At 35.2% G+C, this 23,235-nt stretch overlaps 1 protein-coding gene across 5 annotated transcripts in view; it reads right to left on the minus strand.

Moving 5' to 3' along the window:
- Positions 1-21,165, minus strand: part of PHF3 (PHD finger protein 3) — a 69,543-nt gene extending 48,378 nt beyond the window's left edge. The window contains exons 1-2 of one of the 5 annotated variants that reach the window (XM_011361187.2): positions 20,801-21,165; positions 11,893-12,161 (exon numbers count right to left, since the gene is read on the minus strand). In XM_011361187.2, the coding sequence (XP_011359489.1) occupies positions 11,893-12,136 (244 nt within the window). In that variant the 5' untranslated portion in view covers positions 12,137-12,161; positions 20,801-21,165. Of the gene's footprint in view, positions 1-11,892; positions 12,162-20,495; positions 20,694-20,800 lie in introns of those variants that run through there. The other 4 variants (XM_023531215.1, XM_011361188.2, XM_023531216.1 and 1 more) reach the window with 4 other exon arrangements.
- Positions 21,166-23,235: the final 2,070 nt, after the last annotated feature.

Genomic DNA, 23,235 nt, shown 5'->3' on the forward strand with positions numbered 1-23,235 from the left:
ACAGCTATTAAAATCAAGTATCAAAATAAACCCAACTTAGAACCAGATGTATACATTGTATCAGAATGACAAGATAAAATTTTCAAAAACGAGTATATTTAATCATACTGTACTCCGAAACAGTTCTTGTACAATTGATGTTAATAATTTTTATAATGTAAATATCACTTATGTTATCGATAGCTCATCTTTTTAAAATATCTATTGCATGTGTTATACAACCAACATAATGTTTTAGCATAGTAAGACAAGTATTTTAAAAAAATACAAGAATTGATGAGTACTCAAAAATGTCTTACTGATAAACATGAACAGTCAAAAAAGTTTGGATATCATTATCTTCATGAAATGAAGCCTCAGATACACAAGCAGCAATTATGACACACACCCCTTCAGGGTGAAACAATACAAGAATCTAATCCTCCTCTAAAATTTCTGATATGAGATGATCATCATCTATGAATAGAGACCTGAATTTGTGAACTTAGACCCAAGCAAGTTCCACTAGTTAGGGGTAAAAAATAGATATGCAGTGTAGAAAAGTCTTTGACAAGTGAAACAGGATCAGATCTGAAAACAAGCGCAGTATTCAAACCTCACAGGATGATCTGTGAGCTAGGGACAGCTTACCAATAAAACTTCTGATCTTAGTCTCCTCACAGAGTGAACAAAAGCCATGCCTGAGATGACTAGCTATTGCCCAATATTCGTTCAGCGATCCTTCTTCATTCATTAGAATTCCTGTTTTTTAGCTGGACATACCGTCACCTAAAAATAAAGACTATACTTTTCAATCTACCTTACTGCCAGATGTGGTCACAAGTTATGGCCAATGGAATGTAAGATAAAATGGTACATGCGACTTTGAAGATATGATCGTAAAGGAAGGGGGTGTACCTCCCTCTTCCCCCCTTTCCTCTTTTACTGACTAGAATCCAACTTGATAGCTGAAGGAGCCACCTCAAACTATGAGGTAGGTGATCCTGGAAACAGGGATCATACAAGTTAGTTCAAGTAGAGGAGCTCAGGTCACTGACACTGTGGAACTCCATACCAGCTATCTGTTACCGCTTTCTGAGCTAATACATGACAAATTTCTTTACATCACTGTTATTTAGAGTTTTCTGTCACTTCCAGCTTAACCTAATCCTAAACCTAAATGTCAAAATTTTTGATCAAGATGACCCAGGGAGTTACAAATCTATGACAGACTAGGAAAAGAACAGAGAGCCTGGAATAGGGAAGGCATTTCTGAGGTCAGCCAGGAGGATGAGGATGCCTAGATCTATGATTTGAAGAAATCCAAGCAACTAGCTTTCCTAATTCTCAAATAACAGGGATCAGCCACGGCCAAGGAATAACGAAATTCAACTCTGGCTAAAAGGTACACCAGTCTGTAGGATAGGGAGGGTAGGCCAGGGACAGGGCCCTAAACAAGCTAATCTCCCTTTTGGGCCACTAAATCAAATAGTCTTATCTTAGAGATCCCACAAGAAAAATCAGATACAGCGCTCTATCTTTTATCGGAATTCATTTTTAATCAACATTCTCAAAACATAGCAAAGTAAACTGCTTAGAGATTTATTATTCATTTTTTTTCATGATAGAAAAAAGGTAAGTAAAATTATGGCGTTAATTAGACAAGGGAATAGAAGATCAAAACGAAGGTCAAGAAAGTTTTTGGTCAAGGATCCTTCATTTTCTTTATACCAAAATTGTTTTTAAATTTTAAAGCAGAATAATTCCCTATTTTAAAGATTAAAAAACCACCTATTCAAAAACATAAACCATCCCATGTTAATAAGTTAAATATCAGCTTTTATACATTTAATAATATTCTGATTATGAAAATAAGTACATTTGATCAAGTTAGTATCACATTAATGAATTAATCAAATTAAGAACCCTAGTCTTTCAAACTGCAAAATCACAGAATGTTAGTCTTTTTGCCCAAAGAATACTACCCATTATCCACACAGAGTGCCATAAAACTTTTTTTATTCCACTAAGTTAAAATGTACTAACATCCAACAACTGCAAGATCATCTGCATTAGAAAACATCTTTTAATAATGCAAATAGTTCTGGAAATGTTAAAGAGCTATCAATCACCTTTAAATTAGGTGATTCTAATGATAAGCTTACTTGCTTAAATGCTGAGCAGAGATCACAGGTAATGTATAAAAACAAATTCTGATTATAGATAAAGTAAGCAGTTAATTCTAGAGGGGGAAAAAAATTTTTTTTCAGATAAAGAATGAAGCTGAAAGAAATTCAGCTGGGAAGAAAGGAAGAGGTAGAAAGGTGAGAGAATTCAGAAAATAAAATATGAGCTGGTCAACAACAAGCATATTACATACTTCGAAAGGTTCCAGGATATGGTGTTTAAAAACACTTTTCTTTCATGCTTCTGCACAAAACCAGGACTCAGAGGTCAGACTCATTCTATTATTCTAAATCAACAAAGTTACGGGTTTAAAAGACAGATGAAAGCTAATTTGGAAATACGACCATTCCTAACCTTCTTAATGAGAAAAGTAAATTCAAATTAATACATCTTCGAAATGTATTCATGTCTGTTACGATCCTTTTAACTATACTTTAAAACAATTTAAGGTATCTTTAATATCTGATTCTTGTATTCTTTTCAAAATACTGTGCCAGCTCTATTGTATGAAGTTTAAATTTTTAAATAGCAAAAAATATTTCCTCTGATGAGTTATAAAATTATCAGATTATACTTAGCTCTAGGAAAATACCTTGCATTTCTGACACAAAACACAGATTATCCTTCTATTTTTTTGTAATTAAGTACACCACCACCAATAACCACAAATAGAAGAAATCTTAGACTAGTTCTTCAAAGTTGCACTCTTACAATGAGATTTGTCAAATATGCTGTTTCTCTTATTTAAGAAAATTAAAAACTATTAAAATAACTACAATGTAATCAAGTGATTATCAAACATCATTTTAAATAAAAAATATATATACATTATTCTCTCTTAAACTGTAGCAGGCCTTTGTCCACACAACATAAGGGGACATGATTCACACTGTATTCTCAAACTGGTACCTACTAGAGTTGTGCAACCCAACTAGTAAAATGCTCTCATCTTAATCTTAAGATTCTGTTTAAAGGTAAGTAGCTTTACCAGGAAAAGAAGAATTAGATCAATTATGTTATAAAAATGTCGTCATTTTGGATATTTCTCTGCGTTAGTAAATTTCTAGTTAACTTTCCATGACAATTTACCTCTTGTGTTATGTAAGTATATATTTGGTAACTAATTTAGCATTCAAAATGCACTTACAGACATAATAAAAAGTCTATGATAAAAAGAGATCAAAATTAGGGGAAAACTGTGCTTCATGAAAGACGACAAAGGACAATACCAACAGCAGTAGCTCCATTTTAGAAATCTTTTCAGAACATTCTCTAACTAAGACAAATAGTTATGGAAGGGAGAAAAATACAAGGAATAGAAGTACAAAGTCCAGACCTAAAGCGTTCCAAAGGAATCCAGGTAGTGATCATGGGAAAAGTGGAAGAGAACAGCAAGAACAATCATTTGGAATTAAAAGGGATAATCTATGGATTTTACTCAACAAGTTGCCACTTTAAATATGGCCTTTAAAACAGAAATTATCTAGGCCAAAATGATTTCCATTTATGTCTAAAATTATGAGGCTTCTCCTGGTCCACTTATGCATTATAGAGGATCCCAAAATCATCTTTTGAGGAAAATCTTGGCTCTGTCTTCCTCTGCCCAGGATGGGCAGAACACCCTCCTATTCAAACAAATGTCCCATCATAGCCTTTAAATTTATATACACAGCCCTGGTTATTTATGAAGCTTATGTCTATGCACTTAACTGGCCAAAAAAAACGGGGGTATAACTGCACTTTCCCAAGTTTTCAGACAGTATTATATAATTCACCTCCATATCAATAAATTTAAAAGTTCAGTGTGAGAAATGCTGTCCAAGGCAAGTTGTTTAAAAGATAATCTAAAATCTAACCTGCAATTGTGCCAGACCTTTATATTAGTCCCTTTAGTACTATGTATACTGGGATACATATTGAGGGATATTATAAGAAAAAGCCCTATGTGGATGGACAGCACGTTCTTAAGGATTTTATTACACATCACGATAAAACTGTGGATGAAATTTCTAGTTTTAATGTCAAAAATAGTTTTCCTTTTCTTGGGCACTGCATTTATTTTTACTTCAGGGACACTAATTTTTCGCTGCAGAAATGTTTTCCTCTTCCACAATGACTACTAGAAATCTAAGAGCCAAAGTTGTGCCTCACCTGCAGCAAGTAATTTACTATCTTAAATTCTAGTCCTACCACCTGCCCCTACTTTTTTCCTGTCTTTTCCCCAACCCCTCCACCCCCCCTCCACTCCCAGTTATGTGCTGGACTAGGTCCTATATGAACAACATATAGAGAATAATTCCTGCCTTCTCAGAATTAAATTATTTCGTTTAAACGATTTTTTACCTTAATAATTAAAGTGCTTAGGTAAGTGCCCATGAATCACGTCTAAGCTTTAACACAGTTAATGTCGAGAACTGTGAAGGGTCTAGGATTTTACCCTACTTGCAAACCAACTAGCTGTTACTAATTCATGGTCTTGACAGAAGACATGAGACTACTGGTTCAGAGACAACGAATTCTGTCATTATGGCAGAGCAAGCAGCATGATCATGTTATATCAGTTCCCTTTGCCTCCCTGCCCCCAAGTTCCACAGGGGCAATGAAGGGGGGATCTAGATAGATGCCTGTACATGCAGTAGATTGAGATATAAGAGAAGAACATTGTGGAGGAAAAATTTGTTGCTTTTATAAGTGAACAGTAAAAGCAAGCATGCTTTCTCTGGGGTAAGAGGTAGACATGAAGGAGCAAATGTTACCTCATTTATTCTTCAAATTCACATGCTACAAACACAATCCTAACGAATGGCCCAGTTAAAGAGTAGCCAGGACCTTGCATTCTTGGCATACCCATCAAAGTTCAGGGACACACAAGGCCATGGCAGGCTATCTCTCCCAAATGTCTATGTTGTTAAATAATGAACTAGTCTTATTAAGTTTCCTCAGAAAAATCAGAAGAAAATTATTTCTATACTAAATTTTAAGCTCCATAAGAAGAGACCAAGTTTTGATTTCCTCAATATTGTGTATCTACTGTCTAGCACAATACCTGATACAAAACAAATATTCAGTAAGTAAATAGAGCCAAAAAAAAATTTTTTTTTAAACAAAATTTCTTTAGGTTATTTTTAAGTCTCAATTTCTTCAACTGTAAAATTAGTGGGAAAATTAGATTTTTTTCCTTGTATCTAATTGAATACCATCCTGAATCAATACTTGACCTGATAAAGAAGGCTTTACATAAATTATAGCTCACTTCTACCTGTTGGAACTTAGTAAAGGCACATCCTTAGAGCATCTTTCTAGTATCATGATTGACTAAATCACTACTCAATGTCTATCTCTCCCTAAAATCCCTTGGTTTTTAACACAGACATGAGCCAGTTTGGGGATTCATAAATGTTTGCTACAAATGCACACATTCTTTGGAAGGAATACAGAACTTAAAAAAAAATTTTTTTTAATTTTTTTTAAAAAGTCTTTATCCTAATTTTGCTGATTATGAAGCCAAATAAAATTTGGAGCACAGTTTAGAGCCTTGATCTTAACAGCACATGTACTTGAAGGTAGAATGACTGAGAATCTATTCCAGTCTGTGTACTATGACTTAACTTAGTGAACTTGGAAATTACTTAACCACTCTCAAAAATGTTTATTCCATTGTAAAATGGTACTGATAATAGTTACATACAGCTCCTAGGTTTTTGTGAAAAGTAAATGAGGTAATGTGGGCAAAGTACTTTTGTACACTACTTGGTACAATATCATCTACACATACTAGCTATTTTATCAACTTCATTTATAATCTCTGTGAGAGAAAAAAACCTGGGGGCCTATAAGCTGCCTCTGCCCTGCAATCTCCCCATAAAACCACTTTCTCAAAAATTCTGAGATTAAAACTAGTTTCATGACAATATAAATAAACTAACAACAATAATTCAAAGAATAATTTACCATGTTCTAAAGTTTGTTACCTTGCTCTGATGCTTAATATTATGTGTCAACTTAGTTATGCTACAGTACCCAGATATTTGGCGAAATGCCAATCTAAATGTTACTATGAAGGTATTTTTTAGATGAGATTCCCATTTAAACCAGTAGACTTTGAGTGAAGAGATTATCATCCATAATGTGGGCAGGCCTCATCAAATCAGTTGAGGGCCTTAGAGAAAAAAATGGAAGTCCCCCAGCTAAGAGGGAATCCTGTCTCCAGATTGCCTTCAGACTCAAGTGGCAATATTAATTCTTCCCTGGGTCTCCATTCTACCAGCCTACCTTGCAGATTTGGGGTTTACCAGCCTCCACAATCATACATATCAATTTGTTAAAATAAACCCATTTCAATCTCAATCTCTCTCTCTGGATTTTCTGAATTTAGAAAGTGATATTTTAGTGTTTACATTACAGGGTTTGTTTTATCTGAGAGTTCAATTCTGTTTTTTGGTATTAAGGATGACTTATAGTAATGATTAATGAGAAAAACTGACATAATCAATTAAAAATGTCTAATGTGAACAACAGCCTACAACATAGAGAAAGCATAAAAAAATAAAATGACAGGAAACAGTGAATTAGGAGCAATAAAAGCTGCTTACATAAATGTAGTTATCACTGTGCTTTCAAATTTGTTTTAAAGAAGCCATGAAATATAAACCTAGCCTGCAAATAGGATGTAGGATTAAAGTAAACATAGTCTAATTTTTAATAAAGAATAAATAACTGAACAGACCATAAAAGGTCATCTCGTAGAAACAACCGCAGGCGTACCTCAGAGATATTGCAGGTTCAGTTCCAGACCATAATAAAGCAAATATTGAAATAAAGCAAGTCATAATATTTTTCCTGGTGGAGGGTCTTGCCTTCAGTTTGTAAAAACGCAATACCTGTGAAGTGCAAAACGAAGTATGCCTCTATCTGATACTTAAATCCCCAATAAAACATCCCAGTCAAGGGGGTCATGTCCAGCAAAAGAGTAAATCCCATATTCCCAGGGAACCTATTATTCTATTTTTAGGGAACTCCAAGTTCCTTTTAGCCAATCAAACTTTGCCACCCTTTAACTGCTATATTTGAATTTAGCTCTTTCCTGTTATCCATAAAAAAGTCAAATTGCTTGCCAAAGTAACAAGCTTTAAGCATCTATGCCTCCTATTATGTCCAACTCTTTCCACGTTCCAGCATTCTCTCTTTACCACTAGGTTATATCTCTAATTCTACGAGGTGTTTGCCTCTTTTCCGTTTGCTCTCTTCTAAACATACCCCACTTTCACCAAACCCCTTAAAGTATAATTCAAAATGATTATTTAATATCAATTATCACTCTTACAGAAATGAAGTTTTAGTCTTAAAGACTGTGTATGTTCTTAAAAGGCTAATCAATTACTTTTCTCTAATGTTCAATTAAGAGTATATATACTGTCTTAATATTTTCATCTCATTTACATGAATACATGTATTAAATGTGTATTTTCTTGTTCAAATGCAATTCTCAGAAATAAGAACAAAGGCACAAGAGGTTCAATGAAGCACAGCAGTAAAAATAAAAAAATCAACTAATACTACTACTCAGAATAAAAACAGTGAAGGCCCCAGTGCAAATAAGGAATGAATTTATTTGTCCAGTTGGAGCCACATGTGATTGACTTACACAAAGTCTGCTACCCTCACAAATAAAGTACAAATAACAACAATAATTAATAACTGAAAACTGAATTTTATTGAACCAGAGGTCCACTATGCTTAGTTCAATGTACTATCTAATTGGAAATGTTGTCAAAGAGAAGTAGAAAGCCATAAAAACTTGTAAATACTTTTTAAACAAATCTCAGTGATGTACTAGGACACTAATCATTTCCCCAGAGTAAGTACAATATAATTTTTCCAATATTACACAGATGAAATCAGCCCCTAATGATAAAGCCCCAAACTACAGAGCTATGATTAAAAGTTAAAAATTTTATGCCAATAAAGGAACCAAATCACACTACTGCTGAGAACTTTGTAGTATTACAATACTTTGCTCAGAAGGAAAGCAGCACAAACTAAACAAGCTAAACATCACTGCTTGATGTCACATGTTATCAATGTCATTCAGGACCAAAAAAGCAACTATTACATATACATTCTAACAGAAATTTTCCTTTACAGTTGAAAAAACAAGTACACAATATGAGTCAACATTTAGCAAATATGCAAAAAAAGGATAAGAATTCAATGACTTTTAGATGTATTAAATCCCCAAAAACCATGCTACAGTAGAGTTTTTTTTTTTAATTCAGTGAATGATCATTGTATAAGCCATGATGTAGCCTGGGAAGGACATCCTAGTTTAACTGAAGAATGTAGTACACCTACGAGTACTTCTGAATGAACTGCTGCTCTGAATACCCTTATTATCGTGTGTCTGTCTTCCTGGTCTTAAAGAATAAATCAAATTAAAGCCACTGATCATTTTTCAACATACCATTAAAGAAATGGGTCATTAATGCATTTCACATTTATGAATCATAGCTATCTGTGTAAAAGGGGAACACATCTGTTTGAAAATGAGAGAAATATTTCTTCGTGATACTATAATGCCAGTTTTTCAAACATCATTTCAATGACTATGAATACACTTCTCAAGTAGTATATACAAAATATATTTGCTATCTTGAACTTATCAACAGCCTACAACATAGAGAAAGCATAATTATTTTTAAGGATAATAGAATTTTTTAAGAACACCAATAATCAGTTTGATCATCAAAATCAAACATTTGGAGAGGGGAGGGGAGGAAAAAAATACCAAATATTTCCTCCATACTTAATGATTTTTGTCACTTACTGGAGTTAAAAAAAAATATTACTGGACAAATCTAAAAACCATATGCAAACACTATAATTGTATAAAGAAATACTTTACAGAGTCAAAAGCATTCAAACAGAGGATCAGAAATCTACTATTTATCTCTCAAAATAAAATAATTAGCATGCTAACTTTTGTGCATCTTACAGAGCACTCACTAAAAGTAATCCTTTCTTTTTTTTTTTTTTTTTTTTTTGCCTATTGTCATAAACTTTAAAGCTACTTCTATGATTTCTGGAGACAGTTAAAATACAATGCAAGCCACTCAACTATGTCAACAAAAAACTGATCTTTAACAACTACAGCAAACCAACCTGTTTCAGCATTATATAACAAGACATCAGTTTTGTATGCTAATTTCAGCACTGTCAAAACCAATGTTAAAAAATAACCATAATCTATAGCTTTCATTGGCCTGAAGGAGGAAAACTGATAGGGTCATTTTTCTAAGCTTCAGTCAAGACAGTTAGTAAAAACATAGAGCCAAGTACAAACATCTGGGTAAGAAATATGTCATTTTTATTTTATAGCAAAATGCTGAAGTAGTTTCTGACTATCTGAAAGTTATAAAAAGTTGTCCACAAAGGGTTTTCAGCAAATAGTTTACAACAGAAATTCTGCTTTGCAACTCTTACATCAAAAATTATTCCAAAACAAAATTTAAAAGAAAAACTTTTTAATGTTTTCCATTTTGCTACATGGACCTTTTATTGAACCAAATATCCCAAAGGGCAAAAGAAACTTTGAAGCAATCAAGATTAATCCCCTGCCTGATGGCACAATGAAATCTAAACAATCCTAGATAGGAGAGCTTTACTGTTTTGTTTCTCTCACATATTCCCTTACATACCTTTAAAACACATACTACACATATATTAATACAAAGTTTTGCTTCAGAACCAAGATAAACAATTGTAGCAGACGAATTTAAAAGAAAAAATAGAAAATTCTACTTAAATTCTTAAATAAAAGTTAAAGTTTACAAAATAATAGAATCATAAACAAGTATTAACCATACCTCAAAAAAAGTTTAAGTATTTCAATAAAGATGTTTAAAGACTTTTATTAGCAAAGGAAATGTTCACCAAAACTGAAGACATTTTTCACTTAAATAAAAACTTTTTCGTATCAACAGAACTCAATTAAAAAAAAAAAAAAAGGGCAGGGTGGGGAGGAGAATACTGCAAGTGAGAATTACCGGTATTACACCAAAGGGCTGGAATTTTACAAATAAACAAGTCTAAAAGGATGCTATATTTGTCCATTCCAGGCCCAGTATAACATCCTTGAGGATAACTATATTCCCAGTAACAAGCACTTAAGTACTGAGTAAATGGTTTTCCTGAATTTGGACTGTGAAATTTTGTGCATACAACCAAACACTGTCAAAAGTGCTTGACAATTATTAAATATACTGTACTGACACAGGAACCAAAGTAAAAAACTTAAACAATGCATACATGAAACAAAATTTTTAAAGCTTTAAAACATTTAGAATACAACAAAAACAATGTAAACCTACGTGATAACACAACACAATGTATATAATTCAGAGATACACCATTAGCAAGCAATTCAAAAGACTCAGTTAAGTCATTGGTAATATTAAACGATTCCTAGTAGCCAGTATTGAGGTCTACAGGCAGAGCAACCTGACAAATTTAGGGATGAATAGCAAGCCACCTAATCCAAACCTTAAGTGTTATTATATTAAAATATTAAATAGAAAATGTTAAAAGAAAACAAAAAATATACTGAAAAACTGTACTGCAGAAGTATAGAGTCATTGAAAAACAGACCAACACCACCTAAATCTGTGAACTACTCTAGGGACTGTGAGAGAAAGCCTAACTTCTCCATATGAAGCTGATTTTCCTTTATCTAATTTTAGCTTAGAATCAATTAATTGCTACAAAGTTTGTTGTAATATTTTCTTCACATTATAAAAGAAAATCTAGATATTTTTTCCATATATTAATATATCCCTGAAATAATTTCTTATTAAGAATTAGTTTAGCCCTACAGAAAGTTACTTTCCTCGATCTTTCATTGACTTCAACTACAGATCCTAGAGCAATGCTACAAGAAATATAATGCAAGCCACATATGTAATTTTAAATTCTCAAGTAGGCACTTTTTAAAAAAAAAAGTAAAAAGAGGTGAAATTAATTTGATATATGTTTTATTTAACCAAAAATATCACCTCAACATGTAATCAACATTAAAAAAAATTTCGATGCACTATTTTACTTTGTTTTTTATAGATTGAGCCCTTAAAATCTAATATGTATTTTACAACACATCTCAATTAGGATCAGATTTATTTCGAGTGATTAATAGTTACATGTGGCTAGTAGTTACTATGTTGGACAGCACAAGTCTAAAGTTCTTCCCCTGGTCAGTTACATATAAAAATACCAAAAGATCTGAAATGGAAGCACGCAATATGCTAAATCTGAAGGGCTGCAAGAGGCACCAAGAAAGGTCAATTCAGCTGTTCCCCTTGATTCTAGCAGGTCTAGGGTGCCATCATGTCCCAATTTGCTAAGCAATCGCTACTTGCTACGGAGAGTCCCAATTTATACCTGTTGCCATAATGAAATTATTAACAGCACCCCTTGTAATTCTCAAAAAGTGTCCCACTTAGGATGATATGTGGTTGCCCTCTCTATATCCATAATATCCTTGAAGATAATTCCACACTCCTTAGAAGAAAATTTATTTTAAATTCTAATTCTAAAGCCTAGAATAGCTCTAAATTCAAAGGAAAGAACCCTAAATTCACTACCCTCGTCAAAAAAAAAGAAAAAAAAGATGCTGCTAAAAATTCTTTTTATTTTAAATAGCAGACTAAAAAAAAAAAAAAAAAAAGTAAGAATTACCTGTTGAACAAGGCATCTGGAAATTGGGATCATTGCTATCCAAAACAGGCAAACAGAACTGGTTACTTGCAGATCCTAGCATAGGATCCTTATCGCTGAGCATGTTCTTCAGCGAGTCCTCTAAGACATTTTGACTTGTACTAAAATCCTCACAGACTTCATTCTCCAGGTTGGATCCTAGAAATAGGGCATCATCTAAGTGTTCAGTAGGAATTAAATGATTAAATGTATCAACTATATCCATGAAGACTTCTGTGTGTCTTTCAGCCCTATAGAAAGACAAAAAAAATACCATAAGAAATAAAGCTACCAATTGATAATCACCTAAAACCAAATTATTTTAATAGTTCTGAGTCTAAGAACATACTTAGGTATTTCTGATTGTTTAAAAAAAATCCTCATTGTTTTCGAATATACATTTGGACATGTAGAACGAACCTTTACTAAATGATGTTTCTTCATCATGCATGTAGAATATCATTTTACCAGAAATCCTATTAAATGTTTACTCAATTCACTATTTTCAGGGAGGGGGGGGAACTATGTATATATAGTCCATTAATTTGACACATTTCAAAGATATACAAGGCTTAAACCATAAACACCCATGTTTTTAACCATCATCTCTTCATAAATTAAGAATCAGATACTGCTTTTACAGTAAGTCCATATAAAAGACCTAAAGTCAAATCATTTATTGTCTCATACTTATTAAAACTGTAAAATAGCTTTGTTTTATTTACAAAGCCTTTAAATAAAGATAATAAAGAAAGTTTTTTGTGCGGTGGGGGGAAAAATGGAAAGAAACTATTAACTAAAACCTAATATATCTACTCAAAAAACCACACACACACATACACACACACACAGGCATAGATTTGCACATACACACATGGGGGGGTGCTTTTAAGATAAAATGAGATAAATGACAAAAAACAATGTATCAGAGATTTAAATTTATTTTAGTAATTTATGTGGGCAATACAGATATCAAGCTAGTCTCATATTTGCACTGTACCTACATACTACATATCGCTTACCAAGGCCATCTTGTACTCTAGAGGAGCCTCAATTATAAAAAGTTGAATTATTTTCAATATTAGTTTCAGAGAAAACTGAAGCAAAGTATTTTGGGGGAAGTCAACAAAAACAAATCTAATAATATTCGGTTAGCTAAAAAATTCCACTAATTAAGCAAAATTCCAAGGTTTATTATATTAGCCTCAAATCTACCTAAATTTCCTCCAATTGTCCTTGAATTCTCTCCTCTATAAAAATGAAGAAAGAGGAAATTTAAAGACACTCTACAATTTACTAAGCATATATTATATGCTGTTAAACATTTTATCTACAATTCATTTATTCTCAATAGTGGACTCTATTATTACAATTGTTTTAAGAACAAAATGCATTTAAATAATTTAAATGTCTTTCCCAAAGTCACAAAACAGAGCCAAGATTCAAACACAGGTTTCAAGGATCCACAGCCCATGGCCATAACTCAGAACCTTTATACACTGAACTATGGAGCAAAAAATTGACTAGATTTTAAAAAAGCACATCAGATAAAAGGCTTCCATGGTCAAATGTCGAGAAAGACTGATATAACAAAGTTACATTTCTTTGATAATACCTTTAATTTATTCAACAAACATTAAGCAACTATGACTGTGTGAAGAAATACCTTTAATAGACCAATGAGACTGGGAATCTTCCAAGACGGAATAGAGTATAAAGCAACTCAAACCTATGAGTGCAAAGAAGACATTTTCTATGGGACGCATTGCAAGACTAGTATTTTGTGAAACTGTTATAAATTAGTAAGACTGATTTTTCATAAGCAGTTCCAACTGGCTCTGGGGGTAATTCCAAAAGAATACCAAAATGATAGTATACAGCCAATCCACAAGACTATCATAAAAGTAACATTTAAAGGAGGCATAAAGTAATTTATTTTAAAAAATCAGTTTCAGATATCAAGTGCTCAGTATCAAAAATAAAAACTCTCCATGCTAAATTGAAAAACAAACGTTAGCCAACTGTAGAGATACTAACTTAACATGAACAAACTAATTAATATGATCTCCTGGATTGGATGATCACAGAATAGAAAAAAGACAGTAGTCGGAAAACTGGTGAAATCAGAATAAAGTCTGAAATTTAGTTAATAGTAATGTACCAATGTTAATCTTTAGTTCTGATAAAGGCACTAGCATTACATCTGAATAAACAATCAGCGAAAGTGGATAAAGGATATATAGGAACTCTGTACTATGTAACTTTTCTATAAACCTAAAACTATTCCAAAATAAAGTATTTTTTTAAAAATGAACCCTAATATAAAATACAATGATCTGAGATAACTAGTAATGAAAACAGAAAAAGCTAATCAGATTTAATTAAGAAGAAAAATTGAGTTGATTCAGAATCTCTGCTCGATTTAAACAAATTCCTATTTCTTACATTGAAATTTTGCTTAAATGCTTCCTTACACTTGAAGTTATAAATTTAAAAAGCAAAACAAAAATTTATCTAGGGTGTATTTTAACTAGCTAATGACATGTATCTCTCCAATTAAATCAATACTAATAAACTAGGAGTACATATATGCTAAAATTGGAAATTATTTCTGGGTTCACAAGTCACATTTCATACTTACAAACAATAGAATGTATCCAGCTAAGTCAGAAAATCAGATAATCTGCTTAATTCAAAATTACTCATTTATTCATATATTTATTAAGCATCTACCATAAAGTATTATCATTGGGACCAGTGAAACAAACCAGTCTCAAACTCGAGGAACTCGCAATCCAAAACAGAGTACAGACATGTCAACAAATACAACATGTAAACATCACAATAAAATAAGAAAGTGTCATACTGAAGGGCTGCAGATAGTATCACAGAGGAAGGTGAAAATCATGAGGCCAAGAAAGGCTAAACAGTTGATGGAGTAAGCTGGATCCTAAAAGTCTGGAGGGAACAGCATGTGCTAATTATTAATGGCAAAGTTTGATCCTAATGGACCATTTAGATATACTCAGAGTACAATTAAAAGCAGGTATTAGTACTAACATTCTGAATAAAATTTAATCTGAGTCTGAAGATAATTCCCACTTTAAAATGTTTGTTTCATCTGAACCCTCAGAAAATTATACTGCAGCCAAATTTAGTTTACACTGATAAAACTAGCATACAGTTTCATGTAGGCAAGAATGCAAAAAGATAAGATTTAGAAAGCACCAACAACGAAAAAATTACACTTCTATAAAGATCTCTTTTAAATTAAGAGTACATTTAAATTGAGCAGCTCAACTTTTCAAAACATCTTCAAAATAAAACTGTATTTTATAATATTATTTCCTTCAAAATAGTACATTTAAGCCTAAAACTAAATCACTAAAGCTGTTAAAGGCCCTATTAGGTTATCCTATGATTAAACTGTCTCATATAGTCTATATTCTTGTGGGGGGGCGGGGATTTGGGGGAGTGGACAAATATGTATTAGGAGATTATAAAATTAAGAAAAACTAAACAGTGATAATGATGGGGAGATGAGGAGGGCATTCTGTGCATGATGGAAAATGAAAGCCTTGCTAATAGGGCAACATGTAAGCTGTAACTTGAAATGAAGTGATCCATGTATAAATGAGGAAGAGCAACCCAGGCAAAGATCTAAATGCAAAAGCCCTGGGAATGGAACAACAATTTGGTGGCTTCCAGCTCCTACATCATAGTTTAAAATTTAGCCATCAATTAATCAGGCATGCTTACAAGGAACAAATTTATAACAGGTAGTAGTAATAGTAGTAGTAGTAGTAGTCGTAGTTGTAGTAGTAGTAGTAGTGGTGGCAATGGTGGTGGCGGCGGCGGCGGCTGCGGCGGTGGTGGTGGTGGTGGTAGTAAAAGTACCACCACTACCAATGATGATAAAACGTAAAACTTAATGTTCTCTAATTTCATGCCGCTCACTATTCTACACGCTTTATAACAGTAGTTTTCAGTCAGAAGTGATTATGCCCCTCCAGAACGCATTTGGCCATGTATGGAGACATTTTTCATCATCACAATTAGAGGGCATGCTACTGACATCTAGTAAATATACCTCAATGCACTAAGGAAGCTCCATAACAAAGAATTATCCAGACAAAAAATAGTGCTGAAATTAAGAAACTCTGCTCTATATTTATTAATGTAATCCTTGCAACAATGCTATAGCCCCAATAATATGAAAAAATGAAATTAGGATCAGAGATTGAATTACTTGATATAATAAGTGGTGAAGATGAAATGTGAACACAGAAATTTCATTCAAGAGTCAGTGCACTTACCACTACCCTATATTATGTCTTTATAAAGTTAAATTCAATGAATGTTTATTACATGCCAGGCACTGTGCTAAACTTAAATGCTTAATGTCATTTAATCTTCACAACCACACAATTAAGCAGGTACTACTGTCAATTTATGAGAATGTGGCCGAAGCTTAGCAACCCAGTATTACTAAATAAATAAGTGACAGAGCTCGGACTCAAATCCACTCTGACGAAAAGGTCAAGTTCTTAACCATGATATGACAATATTTAAGATGAATAATAGGTTATCCTTCCAAGATAGAGTCAAGGAAAATCACTAAATAGTAAAGCCATGTAGTTATGACACAAGTCTACAAAGCAATGCAACCTAATTACCTGCTCTACACACCCATTTTAAATTCTGGTCCAGTTTCATTGTTTAGAACCTATTGACAAGACTTCATAAGAAAAAGCAAAAATCATAACTTCTTTTCTGAATTTATCAAGTAAAAAGAACATATATAAGAATCCAAGGTGTTGGTATTACTAAGACCAAAGCAGACCTAAGAACCTAGAAAAAGAACTGTAAAGTACAAGTTGAAAATGGCAAAAGCAGAATTATACTAGCCAACAACAGTAAGAAAAAGTTAACTTCAAAGTTTATAACTATATCCTATTGCCATTATGAGAAGCATTAGCAGTTTAGACCAACCACAGAAATAGTGGAAGTAGCTCATCATTAAAACTGTGGCCTAGGTAGTAAGTAACAGCCCAAGCTAACATGTATTTAGCATGTACTATATGCCAGGCCCTATAGTAAGTGTATTGTGTGCATTATCTCATTAGTTCCTCACAACAACCCTGTGAGGTAGGTGCAATTATTATTTCTACTTTACGAATGAGCAAACCAACTCCCAGACTATTATTTAATGTGCCTAAGGTCATATACCCAGTATACCCAAATCAGAACCCAGGCACTGATTACTGAGTGTACTTTTATACTACTATACTTTCTTTATGCACTCTACTTGCATAACACATATTAATTTTTATATTCTTAATATACCATTAATCTTTTAAAAACACTGGAAACAAAGTGGCATACCCTTCTTTCAAAATAAATTAGGAAATACCCACTTAGCCACTCCCTACACATAAAAAATGGCCATCCTCAATGTATGTAAACATTATTTTAGAAATTATCAGCTACAAACTTTTCATGTGGCCAGCTCACACAAATTATAAATGAATTAAAACTATTAAATTTAGCCTTTCTGTACAATCTACTATGCCATTTAAAACTAAAGTTAGAATGTGCCAAGAGATTAAAACTTCTGGATAATATTTTGAAGTTTTTACTTAACTATTTCTCTTCATTCCCTCTTCATTGTACAAATGATCATAAAAATTTAAATCCCTGACCATTAAATGATCTAAATTAAATACATAATGCATGGCAGTAACTGTCCAGTCTACACATTCAGCAATTTCTCACCAATGCCTTTTGTAGCTCTTGAAATATCCTCCACTTTTAAGTCTAATACAATGATTTAACATCCCAGTCTTTGAATCTTGTTTCTCTTCCTAGATTATGTTCCTGGGTCTCAAATATTTTGAATGAAATCAATACTCTCAATATTTTTCCCTCTGTAATCAAAGGGCAACAATTAAAGAATATTTTTTTTTACTATTATCAAAAATGGAACAGTATCATAAATGTGTAACAATTTGCCAAGCCGTTTTTGTAGTTAAAAAAGATATCTTCACTTTTGAAAAGATACTCCAGGATTCTGAGGGTGCTCCAAGAAGAAATGAGAGAAGCAGTGCCCAAAGAAAGAAATCCAGCAGCCACATGTCAGATAGAATTCTTGAAATGCAGATGAATGAAAATATTAAGAAATCAGCACTCCAGGAACCTTGAACTCCCTGACACTGTATAGTGAAGTAGTTATGAGTTATCCCCAAACCTAAGATGCCAATAAATAAAACTCTATCTCATATAAATAAATAGAAAAGATCTTATCTCCAGACAAAAATTATGTAAAAAGAATTTGAGAAATCTTGCTAAAGAAAAAAAAAAAGTGCGTATTTAAGAAAGCAAAATGTACCAAAAACACAAACACTATATTATCACGTCAAGGAAGATAACCATTATCTATATTTAGTCCTCCCCCTATCCCCCAACAAAACTCTGCATAATTTACATTCACCAGCTTTTTCCTTTTCTTTTTTAAATTTTTTTAATGGTGACTGGTTAATGAAATCCAGTAGTTTTTCAAGTATAATCCATCCTACTTAAAAATCTGAACTCTTAAAGATAATTTTGCATTAATCCATATTGTCACTTGTTGCCTTCCAACTTTAATAGTTTTATTAATAAGCTATTACATAAGTCAAGGATTAGCTACCTTTCCTGATTCCAATACTAAATACAAATTAAATTTTAGTAATGATTCTAAATGAGTAACATAAAAACAATTTCCTTTCAATTTTTCTATCTTAAAATTTGCATTTGACCAAAGCTATTTTTCACCTACATTTACACAGACCATTTCTCTTAGATTTGACGTCTCTGAATACGCAACAGGTGAGTGATATCACAGAATCAGCGAGATAAAGTTACCTGAGGTCTATCTCAACGGCATGGAAGGCATAACTCATTCAGCGTGATAGGTAATGAAGTTCACTATCCTCCCAAAGGATGCAAAAGTAGTACAAGAAATTACATTCTCATGCTCTTCAATAATTGGACCTATAAAGCATGCAAAGAATGGGAAAACTGGTCCCATCACTAACTCATTTGTTACTCTTTTGACAAATCACCAACTGGTCCCATCACTAACTCATTTGTTACTCTTTTGACAAATCACCAGAACAGCTATCAGATAAAGCTTAAAATCTAAGGTTGGAATTCCGCACACTTAAAAAGCGGCCCCCTTCAGTTGAACAGAAGTCTTTCTGTTGCAAAGGAATCGACTGAACTGTGTGTGGCTTAATCAGAGCAAGGATAGCACAGTCTCCCTTAAATTCTGTTACTATCAAGGGGAAATGGAGTACTTAAAAACAGTAACAGTGATGATTATGATGACTGTGGTGGAGGGAAAAAATGCATTATCATAACATATGGCCAGTAAACAGAACAAATGGGGAGAAAAAATAATAAAGAAAAGATCTACGTGGCAATGAATGTTTCAAATTACTATTTTAAGTAATTATCGTTACACACCTTTTGTGCTCTGGAATGAAACTATAAATTCAAAAATAAAAGAATGATGTAAAGATTTCCCAGTTCTTTGGCTTCTATCTCTTTCTTACCACAAAAACCCACCTACAAACATTTTTCACAATCAAAAAAATCAAAAGAATCAAACATTTTCACAATCAAAGAATCAAAAAATGGTAAATGAATGAGTGAGGCGTAGTAGTTTTGGAAGACCTCGAACAATCAGTTTGGAAAATGAAGACAAGTTCGATCTCCAAATAGTAAATAAACAGAACAATGTACTACTTAAGTACTCTCTTAGTTTACTGTATCTTTCCTTTTAGCTTAAAATAAGGTGGCAAAGTTCTCTAGGCAAAGCTAGATTACCTATGTTTCATTTTAAATTATTTCTTTACGTAATGGAAGATTAGGTCCAGGTAGATATTAAAGCGTTGTTGCCACTTATATTAATGACTATCTATGATCGAATTCTGAGAATCGTTCCTGAATAGCACCCAAAATCACACACTCAAATTACCTCGAATCACAAGTCTCTAGGAAATGGCATTTAAAAACCACAGAATGGGAAAGGGCCATTGGAACTGCCAATACATTGCTTTGGGGGAAGAATGGACACTGGACTGTGCGCGGTACCAACATTCATTCTCTCCCTTTCTCCCTCCTCCCCGCCCCCTCTCTGTGTCAGGTGATCGGTTATTTAGCACCATTAACACGCACGTATCGACAAGTGGTTCAGTAAATTACACGTATTATCAGAAGGCCAGATTCTAGCCTCCTTTCAAACTAAGCAAAAGGCGTCGACAGTTTGGGTCCCGAGCACAAAAGCGCGCGGTAGGAGAAGGATGGATGGAGCACCAACTCCCCCTCTCCAAAAGCGGGAACCAGACTCAACCTCTCAGTGACGGCCAATCCCGGCTTCCAGGACCCAAGGCCCCAAAGCTCGATGCCAAAGCTCCCTGGGAGGCAAGACGCCCGAAGGGCCGGGCCGGGGGCCTGCGGGCCGGGCCCTCCAGGAAGCGCCCGCCATGCCTCCCAGCCTGCGCGCCCGCGCGGCGGCGGCGGCGGTGGTGGGGCACACTCACCCCCGAGGGCCCGGGAGCAGGACGGGGAGGCCGCGGTCCTGACCCTCCGGCTGGCGACCTCGCCGCCGTGGCTCCCTCCCCAGCCCACAGTCCAAACGGTCCCGGGCGGCAGAGGCGCGGCCCGGACAGGCCGGGGACGTTGCGCAAGAGACTAGAAAGGAGATTTCGCCGCCGCGCGGGAGAACGGCGCGGAGTGTCCGCCACGGGAGGGGCGGGGAGGCCCGCCGAGGCGCCGTGTGTGTGGAAAGGGATGGGGGAGGGGAAAATTGCCCGTCTCCCTGGCCGCGGCCAGAGCCGCAACTCACCCAGCTCCGCCAGACGAGCGCTACCACTGGCAGCAAGAGGAAGATGGTGGCCGCTGCTGCCGCCGCCGCCGCCGCCGCCGCCGAGGAGGAGGAGGAGGAGGAGGAGGAGGGGGCCCGGTGGGTACCGCGGAGAGGGGGTACGCGCAGGACGTCGGCGTCGCTGCCACAGCCTCTTTTCCTCACGGGGCCGAACGGCTGCTGCTGACTACACTGTCCTAGTTTCTGCGCCGCCCTTCTTTTCCTCGTTGCAGCCGCCGCCGCCCAAGGCCCGAGGGTCGCTCGCCTCGTGGGGACCGTGCGGCGGCGCGAGACCCTACAGCCATCGGCGTGCGGCGGCGGCGCGGGGGTAGAAGCGGGCCTGCGTCACGTGACCCCACTGTTTACCGTTCCGGGGCCGCGGCCTGCGCCGCCGTCGCGCCTGCGCATTGTGTCCTCCCCACCATTCCCCACCCCCCCACACCCAACCCCCGCGCCGCGCCTCCGTGGGCCTCGGGGCAGCCTCGCTTCAGCGCTCTTCCGCACCATTCCCAATCTTCTGAGAACGCGGCACCGCCCGCAGGTTTCTCCTTTCACTTTACTGGGAGCCCAAAGGGGAAAGGCAAATAGATGGTCGCTTTTCTCTGTTATAATAAGCACTAAATCTTCATAGTTAAGGTAAAATCGATGGTCATATCTGCTCCTCCAGATACTTTTCATCAATTGAGTGTGTGCTCAAGAATGGTAGAGGAGGGTGGAATAGTTAAGACCCTTGCCCAAGAAATCTGCTGGCTCCGCACTGGAGCTTCATCATTAACCACCTACACTCTCTTGCCCCTGAAATAGCTGGTCTACTTCAGGACTCAAGACCCTCCAAGAAACATTCCAGGCCTAAGCAATTCTCAAAAGTGTGGCCAGAGGATCCCCTGAGGGGTCCCCAAGACTTTTCAGAAGATCTTCAATTATTTTGCAGTTATGTATTTATAAGGCCAAATTTTCTTCATCTTCAACCAAACCAATATATAGCAACCGATCAAATGCAGAAGCAGACATGAGAATTAAGCCATCTTCTATTAAGACAGACATTGAAGAAATTTGCAAAAATTTAAAACGACGTCACTTCATTAAATTTTGTTGGGAAAATGTATTTTTCATAATAAATATTTGTGATAAAATGAATTTTGTTATAAATTTTTTTGTTATTCTTAGGTTTAATTTCTAACAGGTTAAATACAACTAATCCATATAAACAAAAGCTCTTGGAAGTCCCTCGGTAATTTTTAAGAGTATATAATGGTCCTGAGACTAAAGAGTTGAAAAACTGCTGGTCTAGGTTATGAGCTTCCAACAGCAGCTTGGACTGACTCTTATCTCAGCTCTTAATAAGTACTGTGATGTAATAGTCGTTAGTCATCACCCTGACCAAAATGAGCTTCTCAAGGACAGGAATTATGTCTGCTATCTGCAAGAACCATGACAGTACCCACTAAAGAATGATAACCAGCACCTGCTGTGCTCTTCTAAAACCTTCATTTGTTGATTTAAGCCACAGGCCAACCACAGGCCACATTTTAAGATTTGTGCAGGGTAGAGTAATAGCTCACAGGCATGTTGTGAAGATCTCTTCTGTACTCTTTCCAGTATTCTGGTATTTCAAGCACTCCCAATACCAAATGCTCTTCCACAAAGGAGTTTTAGACTGTCCTAATTCTACTGGAACCCTAGAATTCCATTGCCAACCTTGACTCATCAATCCCTCAAAACTTTGTTTTACAATCTTTTTTTTTTTTTATGTTTTTTAAAAAAGGGAAATAGACATGAGTAATTGTAAATGTTTTTCACTTGGAATGTCTGAGATAAATTGCAAAAATAAATCTAATTTTATCTTTACTCTTCTGGACCTCAATGTGAAATTGGAAAAGGGCATTAAGGAAGAATAGTATTATTATAAACAAAATCCAACCCCAAAGGAATTCAGTAGAATAGAGCTAGAATGGAAAACTGTTAGATGGAAAATACCCTTAGACAAGCTGGGGAAAAAATTACCTTGTTAGAGAAATTTTAATAAATTTGTGAAAAATAAAAAATGTAGGTTTAAAAATGTAGGAACCATAAGCCTGTCATATTTACAAAACAAAGATTTCTAATTCTGAAAAAGCCAACGAGCTTGCCACAAATCATGTTTGGATTCTATTATTTTGAACCAGCCAAGCACCCAAATTCACATTTGTCCATTAACAATCTTCGCTTTTTGCTTCCAGATGTAAACACAAGCTGTCTTTTACCCAATCCTTAGGTTACTAAAAGAACCAGCAATATAACACTGAGAATGGTTCTAACTGCATTTAGGACACTTTTAGTTAAAAGACTTTTGGGAAAATTAGGTTGTATTGGTAACACTGAAAATTCCAAATTAACTCAGAAAAAATAAATTTGGTAGAAAACAAGACAACTAATAG

The sequence above is a fragment of the Pteropus vampyrus genome, unplaced genomic scaffold (assembly GCF_000151845.1).
Source record: "Pteropus vampyrus isolate Shadow unplaced genomic scaffold, Pvam_2.0 Scaffold64, whole genome shotgun sequence".
Classification (NCBI taxonomy): domain Eukaryota; kingdom Metazoa; phylum Chordata; class Mammalia; order Chiroptera; family Pteropodidae; genus Pteropus; species Pteropus vampyrus.